At 41.5% G+C, this 13141-nt stretch overlaps 1 protein-coding gene across 1 annotated transcript in view; it reads left to right on the forward strand.

The window, feature by feature from the left end:
- Positions 1 to 4776: 4776 nt before the first annotated feature.
- The window catches only part of LOC116311203 (LHFPL tetraspan subfamily member 4 protein-like), a 36275-nt gene continuing 27910 nt past the window's right edge, over positions 4777 to 13141 (forward strand). Inside the window, exon 1 of the mRNA XM_031728253.2 lies at positions 4777 to 5195. Within this exon, the coding sequence (XP_031584113.1) occupies positions 4787 to 5195 (409 nt within the window). The 5' untranslated portion in view covers positions 4777 to 4786. The remainder of the gene's footprint in view (positions 5196 to 13141) is intronic.

A 13141-nucleotide genomic window follows, 5' to 3' on the forward strand; every position in this document is an offset into this window, starting at 1 on the left:
CCTAGCTGTGTACAAGTCTCTTTCCTTCCACTCACATGTCCTCACTTCAGTAGTTACACTGCACCTTTTGCACTCACTCTACCAGTGTTAGCACACAAGTACACATGCTAGTGGCGCGCACACACACACACACACACACACACACACACACACACACACACACACACACACACACACACACACACAGCTTGTCAACTCCCCACTGCTGCTAACAGATGACAGGAGGCCTCAGGATGAAGAAAGACAGTCAGTGCTGTGCTGTGGAAGCACAGGGCAAAAATACATGTTTGTTTAGACAGCATCCAGATGTGCTATGTGTGTTCTGAGCATATGGTGCAGCCAGAAGATGTTGAAAGGAAGAATGAACCGGTTGCACTGTAATCCAGTTGCTATGAAAATTATTAGGCATGCCTAAACAGGAAGCAGTGCCCTTTTGTTTCTCCAGGTTTCTCTCTGTGGGTTTATTTTATAATGCTATGCTAATTCAAATGCAACTTCCTTGAAGGCTTTATTCTGGCCTTAACACCAGTCACTGTATGCAACATTCTTTGTCTGCTCCCTCCTCTAAAGCATGATCTCACAGACCTCTGTCTTGGCCTAGTTTTACATGAATGTGAAAGCTTGAGGGCAGATGCGTTTCTCCCCCCAGTGAGTAACGGAGCTTTTTATGGACAGAGAATGAAGGCTTCAATAGTTAAGGCAACATCTGGCTCTGGAGAAGCCGGATGCCTGAATAAAGAAAATGCAACAAATGACCGTTAATGTGGGTGATTCTGTTATGCAGGAGCAATATTGTGCTTTCTTATGTGGAGATATATGGCTGTGGTAATTTGTTACGTAGCTTAAAATGATCACTGCATGTGCGATTAGAGGAAGAGATTTATTTACTTTGCCAGATGTTTTATGGTAGTCTGGTGCATTCGCAGACATTTCATCACCATATTGATGAAATGCCATAATTTTTTTAAAAATGTATAGTTCCCTAAAGATAAAATAGATTTCTTTCAAAGACACTAATCAAACTTTGCTTCAGTTCTTACTGAAATAGTTCATTATGTGGCTTTTATCAGTTGTTTTGAAGCAGCAACTCCTGGCTCTGAAAAACGCAGCAGTTTTCTGGAGTCGCCACTTGAGGCTGGCTCCCAAAGCGAGTCAGTCCCCATTAGAGATGGCACGATACCACTTTTTTATGTCCGATACCGATACCGATATCATAAATTTGGATATCTGCCGATACTGATATTAATCCGATATAGTGTTTTTTTAATCAATAAAACTGTTTTTTAATATCTTGCTGCATTTTGTATAAGTTCATACTCAAGTTTAAATAAACAACAACACTAAAGCTATTCTGTTATACCTGTATGTAAAAATACACTGCACCCAAAATATTTCATAGTTCAGCAACACTGATCAATCTAATAAACTTAAACCTACTCCATCCTCCCTATTCTGGTATTTTAAAGAGTACTTAGCAGAAATATTAAGCAACCTAACTAATAGGGTTGCAAACTCCCAGCAAAAAAAAAAATAGGGAACACCCCCCACCCTCCACCTCATGATGCTTAATCAACGTAATCAACTTTAATTTGATGCAGTGTGAAAAAAAATGCACAGAATTAAATTATTTTTCAAGAATAATTAAATAGATTCAACATCTTTCTTCAACAGAATTGCAGAGTGCACAGATGGTACTTTCCCAAAGGAAAAAGTACTATAGCTTACTAGGACTTAACAGTTACTATATACAGTAATGGACTTCTATACATTTTACATCAGATTAAAACTTTGGGTGTAAGATTCAGATAATTATTTATTAAAAGCTAGACATTTTAAATGAGAATAAGAAAGAAAAGTATGTCTTTGTGCCCCCTTTTCCCTGTTCATGCCCTATCGGCCCCCCTGGCTACACTTTGCTAGATCCGCCCCTGCACAGTTACCAGCCGTCAGCTACATAGAAAAGGATCCTGGTGTAGAAAGTAATATTAAATAAATTCTAACAACAGCTTGTGAAGCTTAAACGTGCTGCTGTTGTTCAGCCGCTGGTTTCCTCTTTCTGGTGCAAAGTGGGCCAAAAACAAACAAGAGAGACGGACTGGCGACAGAAAAGCCGATCAGCTGATCATTAAGCAGTTTCACGATTGAAGTAGCGGCAGGAGAGAGAGAGAGAGAGAGAGAGGCAGTCGCTCCATATATCGGTTGTTAAGCTTAACGTGGGAACGCTTTACAAACATTCAGAGATGAACTTACACACTTGCTTTACCTCTCTCTGGGATAACTTCCTCGGAGATGAAATGCTGGATTGCTAGCGAGGCTACAAATACACACAGCAGCTCTATGACGTGAGCGCACTGCTCCAACGTGCTAAGGTTATGAGCCGAGTTACGCCGTGTCGCAAGTTTTGTGAGATGCTTTTTTGATATTTAATGGATCGGATTACATTTTTTATTTCTCACCGATATCCGATCCAGCAATTTACGTCAGTATCGGACCGATACCGATACCTAATATCGGATCGGTCCATCTCTAGTCCCCATAGGCTCCCTGCTAAAATGCCCAAGTTAACAGTATTAAAATCATGTTTTTTTAAATCCTGTTTTTTTTCCATTACCCCATTTGCATACTGCTGAGTAGTAGTAGTAGTCGCTGATGGCTTCCTATGTGGTTCAAACACTTCAAGACGTTTATTCTACAGTTCTGTAGAATCAATATTTTATCGATCAGTTATTTAGCAATAATTAGCACATATTTTCACCTGTGTGTTATATCCTTTCCATTTACAGATGCTAACTGACTGTGCTTAGTATTCCAACCTTTCCAACACTTCTGCCTCAAAAAAAATTAAATAAATCAACATCACAGTTTTTGGTGGCTGCTTAAAGGCTAATGCTGAAGTTTTAAAAAATCAAACAGTCCAGAAACTAGTGGTTGACAGCAAGGTTGTTGTGTCCATCTTTTAGATACAGTTTATAGTTGTTCTAATTCCTATGTATGTGTCACTACTTGGCCTTACCAATTGTCTGATAACATTCAAACGGGTTAAAATGCTAGAGTTCACATTTCTAGCTGGTTAGTCAGATAGAACAGACCAAAAAACAGCAGATTAATACACAAAAACTATCAAAACAATGAATAATAAAGCCAACAAACAAACATCAATCTACTACAAGCTTTTCAAATATGCTTAGCTACTATTGCCATGTATGCCTTTGAGAGATGTGAGTCTACATCTCTGGTTCTTATATAGCTTTTCTTTTAAACAGCATGCCTCTTTCACCCAAACACTTTTTGTTCTACGTTTAACTGATTTCTATCTAACATTCACCCACAGTCACGTGAAAGCATCGGCAGTAACTAAGGGTTCAGTATCTTGCGCAAGGATACTTGGACACTGAGACCCTGGCAGTAGGCTAAGGGGTCGAACCAACAACCTCCACGTTACTAGGTGACCTGCTCTACCTCCTGAAACACCCCAAGAGCACAAAAACAGAGAAAAAAATGCTATGTAACATGAACAAATTTCATATTTAGATTTTGCAAATTAGCCCGATCATGATAGAACTGGAATGGTTTGAATCCGTGGTTGACACCACCCACCATCGTGGTGGTCACTGTGGGTCCAAACGTGAGAGAATATTTGTTGGTGTGATTTCAAATTTAAGGTGAAGAAAGGCTGAGACACGCTCTGATGCAAATCCGTCCGCCACGCCTCTCCACCCCTTATGCTGCTGCTGCTGCTGCTGCGCCCGCTTACGTGAACGCGCTCCATCGCTGTCATCAGTACAACATCAGCATCTTCCGGGGGGCGCGCAGAGAGAGAGGGAGAGCGAGAGAGAGAGAGACGGGAGGAGGAGGAGGACGGAGAAAGCGAGAGAGAGAGAGGGCTGAGACACACTGGATAAAGGCGACAAAAAGCACGATGATAATGGAGTCGAGGCGGTGGAGGATGTCGGATTTACGAGAAAGGACTGTTGAAATTTGACAGAGGGCTCGTGTTAAAGGCTGGTCTCCATCTTTTTTTTTTTTTTTTTTTTTTGGTTTTCCCTTTTTCGTTTCACCGCGTTTGATTTTTTTGCCCCCCCCTCCCCCCCTCCCCCCACATGCTGCGTGGACAGTAGAGGCGAGCAGAGGAAGGGGAGCACCCCGCGGATCCCTGGGAAGCTAAAAACGGGGGTCCACCGCTGGCGCTACAGGCTTCTCATCTCACGGATGGTAATAAAAGGACATCCTGATGAAGACAGCTCTGGACTGATGGATGAGGATGGAAAAGCAGCTTTAACCCCCTCCACCCGGCGACTGTGAAATAAAGGGGGGAAATCCTATTGTGATTTTTTTAATTGTTAATCATTTATAGTGTAGCCCTAAGGGAAACGAGCCTTAGACAGCAATGGTGAATCACTGGTGTTGGTAAATTATTCATTAGGAGTATAGGTAGGCTATGATTTTTGTATTGCTTCAATGTAGCATTCCCATTATTCTTTCCCCCCACTATGTGTAGTCTTGTAAGATCACACACATATGTGCAGGTCTGGTTTTATCGTGTGCTCATGTAGGCCCTTTTAACAGCCAAGAAACAGCCAAAGCGAGGGAAACATTAGCTTTCGTGTAGAAGAGAAGAGAATATCTGAATAGTAAGGTGTGTCGAGTTGTTCGGGGGTTTTTACATCTTTTACATCTTTTTTTTTTTTTTAAATATATATATATATGAGAGTGTGAAGAAGAAGCAGGACGGGGGTGTAAAAAAAAGATCTAAGAAGAAGGAGAGGGGAGAAAAAAACGACCAAACATGTTGCCTTCCCAAGAAGCCTCCAAGATCTACCATGACAATTATATGCGCAACTCCCGAGCCATCGGGGTGCTGTGGGCCATCTTCACCATCTGCTTCGCCATCGTCAACGTGGTGGTGTTCATCCAGCCCTACTGGATCGGCGACAGCGTCAACACGCCGCAGGCCGGCTACTTCGGCCTCTTCCACTACTGCGTGGGCACCGGGCCGTCGCCCAGCCGGGAGCTCACCTGCGTGGGCAGCTTCTCCGACTTCAGCTCCATCCCGTCCGGAGCCTTCAAGGCGGCCTCTGTGTTCGTGCTGCTGTCCATGGTGCTGATCCTCAGCTGCATCGCCTGCATGGCGCTCTTCTTCTTCTGCAACACCTCCACCGTTTACAAGACCTGCGCCTGGATGCAGCTGCTGTGCGGTAGGCATCCCCCCAATGTTTGTGCCATGTGTCGCTTAGAATGGAAAGTGTGTTTGGAGTCACAGAGAACCAAAGAAACGTAATCAGGTGAAAAACACCCCCAAACCAATCTGGCAGTTCTGCTTTATTCGCAGCAACCACTGGTGTTGGTGTTGCTGTGTGCAAGGATGGATTCATCAAGGCTCTGATCTTTAAAATAATAATGATAATGTCCACGTTGGATAGCCACTTAAAATCCGCTGGACTCTCTTAGATAACAGAAGGTATCGTAACAATGCAATCTTATAGGAAAATGTTCGAAACGATTACAAAACAAGGGAGACGTGTGAGGTCAGCGTGCGAAAGTCAGCGGCTCAAGCCTCCGTAGACTCGGGAAAATCTCCTGACTTCTCGAATGAGAAAGGTGAAAGGTGTAGTCTTTAGGGGTGTATAGGCTCTGTCTCGCTCTGCATCTTAATAGAGGTGAAATACAGCTTTTATTCTAATTTATTTCTTTCTTTTTAAACTCCTGCAATGACAACAGGGAGACAGTAGGAATACATTTTAGCGAAGCGCACTGGAAGCAATAAGGCAGGCAGCTGGAGCTCCCCACAACGTAAGCATTGATATTCTGAGGATACACCACTGCATCTGTAAGGAAAGCAGCAGGATCACTGCTTTATGCCGATGTAATGCAAATGCCATTCATTCACTCATTCACTCCACCCGTTTGTAGAGGATACGATGCGGGCGGGTGTGATATGTGCGATGCGACGGAGATGTGAATTGCTGTGACTGAGGGCTTATAACAGGCCCTGTTGCTATTTTCAGGGATGATTCCAGGTCGATTGGATTACTGCGATGCTTTGTCCCCTGCTCTTGTGGTTAGATTACACTTTGTAGAAATGATTAGGGACAAATGGTGGCTTTTCCAAACACATGGACACACTGAGTTCCTGCTGTTTTCTTGGGATGTGGAAGAACAGACGTAGCTTCGACGGTTCAGTTTAGATCTGTGTGGCTGCCACAACTGCAGATGCTTACTGAGATGGTGCTGTAGTAGAAATAGGGGTTTTTTTCTTCTTTTTTGGAATCGCTTAAATATCACCCGTCACTGGAAGGAAGATCAGGATGTCTGCGATTACCAGAGGTTCATCTCCAGGCGTTACTGCATGTTTCCTGACATTTACTGGCATTAGCCATTAGCCTATGGAAGGATTTTTAAATGAGCCTATCAGTGATATTGGTTTAGAGCAAACAACAAAAGATGCACGATAAAAGGCGTTTACAAGAGACCAGTGGTGTCCAAAGAGCAGCATGAGGCAATCCAAATTAAATACTTACATTTTACAAACTGGAATAAAAAAAATAAATCGAAATAAAATAAACCAATAAAGGAAACCACAGCCTCTTATCTAACGTGAATTTGCTACTTATTTGTGGTGTTTTAGCTAACATAACACAGACCCTTCATTGTGTTTTGGGTCACATTTTTAATTTTGTTCCCATTTGTTGTCTTCTGGCTAACAATATACACTTAGAAATTTTGTATTTTGTATTTTTTGTTTGTGACTCCAAAAAACTGCAGGACTGTTGTGTAAGAAAAACTGTCAGCACATTTATGATGTGATGACCACGTTAGCAAGATTGGAGCAATGAGTAAAGAGAGCTCGGTGCAGTGTATCTCAGAGGGTGCTGAAAAAAAGAAGAAAAATTCATGATCCTTCTCATATAAGCAGTTCTCCTAGCGAGCCTCCTGTGTATATCTGATTTCTTTATAAGCTGATCAATGTGATAAATAGGCCAGGCAGAATAGCGTGGGAGTCAGTTTTCTGTACAGAAACAGTCAGCATACTGAATGAGAGGGAGGGAGGAAGACGGGGAGGCAGAGAGAAAGAGATCAGCACTTTTTTTCCTCCTGTATTGTTCTTTTCCTCATCCTCATCTGCCCACTCTGTCCTCTGTTGTGCCGAGTGTGTCGAAATCAGCAGGAATCAGACACAATAGCAGAGGTACAGATTTTGCTTTCTTTATCAAAACCTGCATGGCTTAATAGAAATTGAACCTCAGTCTTCCCGCACACAATTAATCAGGCACAACAACAGCAAGGAGCTTTTTACGAGGAAGGATTCTAATGTTTTACATAAGAATGTGGGCAAAGGGAAATCTGCTTTTCGTAGTTGTTGTCTTGTAAAGGTTTAATCACAGATCAGTGAACACTGCTGTCCAGTCACTGCTGCTCGTGTCTCATGTACATCTGGTCCGGTGACACACGTGTGGTGGTAGGGTGGCCTTACTCTTAAGTCATGACATTTTAAAACAAACCACAATCTTTTCCTGAATTTAAGCTCTATGAACAAAAGTCCTGGGCCACACCACCTACAGGAGGTGCTAAGCTGTGAAACTCCTGGTGCACAGCTTTTGTGCTGATGTTAATGCCAGAGGATGTTTGTCTTCAGTTATTGAGTCAGCAGAGCTTTCATGGCTTTTATGAATAATGTAACTCAGCAGTCTGCAACCCTGCTCTGTAACTTCACGTGGTTGGCTCATTCATGGCTCACTTGTTTGTAATAATACAAGAAACCTCATAAACCTGCTTGTTGCAATAGTGGTATCCTATTCCAATGAGCTTGTTAGAACGACTTGTTCTTTCACACTTTTGTAAAAACAGACAGCATGAATAGGTGCTTGATTTTACTGAAAACATCTCAATTGAAAGATCAAGGAGTGTAATACATCTAATGCAGTTTATGTGCTCTTCAGATACAACTTTATAATAGCAAGTCAGTTCATTTTTATCCAACAGGGTGCCTGTTTTCTAAACATTTACGTAGTTTCATCAGTATCAGTTACAGATTTATCATCCAAATATTGTTCATAGATGGATTAAAGACCAGCTGCTAACCAATTAGCAAACACTAATACTCAGTTCTTCGTGGCTTTGATTCAACATGGTGCTAGAAATATTCTTTAGAGATTTTAGTCCATAGTCATGTGATGGCATCATACAGTTACTGTAGATTTGTCGGTTGATGTGAATCTCCTCTCAGTTATTGTTCTCAGCTGACAGCAGCTGCACCCAGTCGGTCATGTGCTGAGTAGCCCATCTGCATCAAGGTTTAGAGATGCTGTTCTGCATACTTTGGTTGTAGCTACTAGTTATTTGAGCTCCTGCTGCCTTCAGCTTGAAGCAGTCTGGCCATTCTTGTGTGATTTCTGACACCAACACTGCATTTTTGCCTACAAACTGTCACTCTCTGTATATTTTAGCTTTTAGACCATTCTCTGTAAAACTCTAGAAATGGTTGAGCGAGAAAATCTCTGCACATCAGCAGTTTTGCAGTTCTCAGACCATGTGTCTGGTGCCAACAAACATGCCACATTAAACCCACTTTAAACATTCTTTGTTCTGGTGCTCAATTTGAACTTCAGCGAGTCATCAGCATGTCTGAATGCACTGAGTCGCCACCATGTGATTGTCTAAATAGAAATTTGCATTAATAAACAGTTGAACACGTGTTTCTGATACAGTGACTGATGAGTGTACACTTAGTGGTTCCTTTTACAGTTCAGAAGTTGTGTTCTGTGGGTGTCACGTTATGAATGGGGAATTGTAAAAAATAGGTTAGTGGAGCTATTAAGAAAATTGAATGTGAGGCAGATATAAATGTTTTTATTAGAGATGATTGGGTAAATACATTTTAAAAACTGAAATGAGACTGGCTGATTTTCCTAAAAACACCTCAAACTATGTTTCTTAACTCTGTGAGATATAAGTTATCATTGTTAATGACCCTAATCTTAACCCTACTAAAACCTTGTTTAAGAGAAAGGCAAAAAGCACTTAGGAAAAAGTGTAAAGTTTTTTATGTGTCAGAACGTTTGATTTCTTTGTCTCCTGATTACCAAGACATGGGCACATGAGTTAAAAATTAACATTCCGATTTAATAGGGTGTGGGTTTGTAATATCAACAGTGGCATTTCTAAAAAAGATCTAAAAAAGCAGAAGTATAAATTAACAAAAAAAGTTACAGAAGCAAAGTACTACAAAATACACATTTCTATAGCATTCCCTCTAAGTTACCTGAAACAGGTAGTCCACCTCCTCCAGGAGGGCACATCAATACATGTCATTGCTAAAAGGTTTGCTGTGTCTCCCAGTCTGAAGAGCATGGAGGAGATTCCAGGAGACAGACATAACTGTCTGTCCTAATCTAGGACAGCTGGCGGTAGAAGGTCCATAACCCATCAGCAGGACCAGTGTCTGCCCCTTTGTGCAAGGAGGAACGGGCTGAGCACTGCCAAAGCTACAAAATGACCTCCAGGAGGACACTCGTGTCAATGTCTCTGACCAAATAATCTGAAACAGATTTTATGAGGCTGGCCTGACGGCCCCACATCCTCTAGTGGGCCCTATTCACAGGCCCATGAAATCCTTGGACTTACTGTCAGATCCTCCACTGGTACCTGGTGGTGCACAACAGTGCACTTCCTCATTTGGCAAGAGCATGCAGGCAGTTCCTGGAGGATGAAGGAATGAAGGAACTGATACCACTGACTGGTCTCCACACACACCTGACCTAAATCCAACAGAACACTTCTGGGACATTATGTTTCGCTCCATCTGACACCACCGGGTTGCACTTCAGACTGTCCAGGAGCTCAGTGATCCCCTGGTCCAGATCTGGAGATGAGATCCCCAGGACTCCATCTATTGTCTCATGTTGTCAACATGAGAAACTTTGAGAAAATCACTTTAATTTTTGGGGTGTCTTTGAATTCAGCCCTCTGTAGGTTGATCAGTTTCATTTCCATCAAATGATGTGGCATCCTTTTTTTTCCCTAACACATTACCCAGTCCATATCAGTATACAGATCCAGCATGATTTTCCCCCAGTTGACATCCAATGTGTTTTCAAAGTGTTCCTTTAATTTTTTGAGCGGTGTACATAAGAATTAAGCAGTATGAGGAATCAAGTGCATCAAATCAATGTAGCAGTCCTGAGTCTACTGTAACAACAAATAAACGCCCCTTCCTTTCCACCATCCAATGCTCTCAGGCCTCCTGATGATTTAGAAATCTTTGTTGAACAAAATTAACAAAAACTGAAGATTTGCTACATAAAGGTTGTTTTTTGTGGTGAAAGGGTTGTATGTCCCTCTCCAAAGATCTAAATACATTAGTTTTGTAAGTCCTATAAAAAAAGGATGGAAGATTAGATCATCATGGCTTACCATATAAGATAGCTAATCTTATATGGTAAGATTATAAAATATGGTTTTATATATAAATATGGTTATATATAGTTATAAAATGTCAATTTTATTTTCTCTTTGATATTCTGCTTTTAATTTGTGAGCACAGATCAAAGTTACTTAGTGGGTTTTTTTATCCTTCCTGTGGACTCATATGATGTGTGGCCAATGTAAGTCGTCTAGAAGGCTGGCCGAATGCCACTCACCACCTTGGAAATGATCATTTAATCATCCCCTCTGCCCTGCTGGTTGCAGCAGCAGGTGCTGGCACAGCACAGTGACAGACTGTACCACAGCAAATACATTAAGAGCCAATCTGAACCGCTGGTGGCTCAGATTGGGCTAAATGAACCAAAAGAGAGCAGTGTGAGCCAGAATTTTGGTGGTCGCCTAGAGTGTGCTATAGGAACGAGAAGACTAAATAGAAACATCTCCTCGTGTTTCCATCAGCTGAAACTGCAGACACATTCGCACATCTACACAGGTCAGCGATTTTCTCGCTGTGGCTTTGTCTTATATTCTGGGTGAGTGTTAAGTCCAGTCAGGAAACTAGTGGGAGCTACTGGTTAAGTATTGAAAAAACTGAAGATAAAAGGAGAAACTGGAACATGGTTCAAAACACTGAGATGTGGGAGTCTTGGCAGAGCACACTGACACAGTGTGTACTGGCACCTATAAGCTGAAAATAGGCCAGAGTTGTCTTTTGCGTACATTGAACTGACCAAATGTGAGTAAGGTTAATGTACTTGAAGAGAACTTTAAGATGGCGCTCATAACTATTGGCAATGCAGCGTGACTGTGTGTACCAATACAGCTAAATGAACTGGAAAAAGGTTAACCGCTGATTATAGAACTGCTGGCGACGCTGCAGTGCAACAGAGAAGAAAACTCCTTCTCTGGCTGGAACCAAATCAAAAAGCATCTTTAGCTTTTACACGCAAAAGGAACTGACCGCAAAATCCTACTGTGCTAAAACAGGGGCCTGGATCGTGAAGCAAAACTATGTCACAGTAGCTTGTTATTCAGTTATCTTTGGGCTTAAGTCTGTACTACAAAGCTGGCCCACTTAATTGTGTTATATTGTGTATGTAATCATGCATATGAACTATCCTGACTGTGTAGAGGCTTTTAAACTGACAAAGAAGACTGGAAATATCAAGTATGTCCACATCCTGCTGATGGTCTTGCTTCAAGAGATGGCCGAACAACAAAAACCTCATCCACTGCTAAGCTGATTGATGTTAGCCTGGGAGCATTTCATAGCATTTCATGAAAAGCACTTTGGCTACTGGTTTATCAGCTGAATGCAAAGTATTGAAAAAGTGCTCCATAGCTGTATGAGAACGATTCCAAGAACTCTAAGCATTTACAGAAAGGTGACTGTATTTTTTTCTTAAAGAACTGTAGTTTTCTCTATGGGCTAATCTACAATACAGTGTGTAATACTATCATGTGAGTATGGACTAAAATGTCTAAAGAATGTTTCCAGCACCATGTTGGATCAATGCCATCAAGAATTAAGAATTGACATGATTTGGCCAAAGAAACAGCTTCAACTGGCTTCTGTTTAGGAATTTATTTATCGTGTACCAACTAAGACTACTATGGAATAAGAATATGTAATTAGTGAAGAATTATGTGCTATATATATAAATTAAAGAAATCATGGATGTAGTCTCAGGGTGTGAAAAGTGAAACCAGTGCAGGGACTTAAATGTGTGTTCTGTATTCTATCACCAGCAGGTGGCAGCACTTCTGGCTGTAAAAATAAGCCTGATTTTAGATAAGTGCACGATCACATGATCTATGACCTCAGTGAAAATTTTTCTTATTAATTTATGATGTCAGTCATAGATTTTAGGTCTTATCTAATGCAGCATCATGTTCATTTAATAATATATGGTTTTTAGGGTGGTGTGGTGGTTAGCAGTTTTGCCTCACAACAAGATGTTCCTGGGTTCAAATTCACCATCTAATCGAGGCTTTTCTATGTGGAGTTTGCATGTGTGATCACCTTCTACCAGAGGCCAAAGAAATTTGGACCACTTCTCTCCAAGGATAAGGGTTTGGGATGGTATGACAACATCTAGACCAGAAGACAAGACTATTAGAGAATCACTGAGGGCAAATTCAAAGCAAAGAGGCTCAGGTGGGGAAATCAGGCAGAGCCGAGACCACTGGTAGAGAGCCAGCAATGGCCTGTGCTCCTTTTGGGACGAAGGAGCTTGAAGTGTCTCGATTTCATATTCAAATCCATCCCTCGCTCGTCATAGTTTGTGAAAAAAGTCTACAAACCAATGGGTAACATCACAATAATTTAGATTCAACAAGCTACTGGAAAGAACCCTTGAGATGGTTGCACGGGAAAATCCCAGTCAATCAGCAGTCACCCGGGACTAACAGCCACGCCACATCCAAAGTTACTTACATTACCTTTCCTAATCATTCTGATGCTTGGGTTGAGCTTCATCAGGGTGCTAAGGGGAGAAGTGGGGGATAAAATATTTCCATATTTGGTCAGTTAACTCACCAGAATTTAAACTACAGAAGAGTTGGCTTAAAAAAGTGTAGGTGAATTTAGATGTAACAAATATTACTGACAGTGACACGTGCTTCAGACTAGTCTGAAATCATGCACCATCACAAATCACATCCAAATGGCATCTCAGTTCCACTTCTCTTGTTACACAGACCCTATTGATAATTGATC

This window comes from Oreochromis aureus, linkage group 20 (assembly GCF_013358895.1).
Source record: "Oreochromis aureus strain Israel breed Guangdong linkage group 20, ZZ_aureus, whole genome shotgun sequence".
Lineage (NCBI taxonomy): Eukaryota > Metazoa > Chordata > Actinopteri > Cichliformes > Cichlidae > Oreochromis > Oreochromis aureus.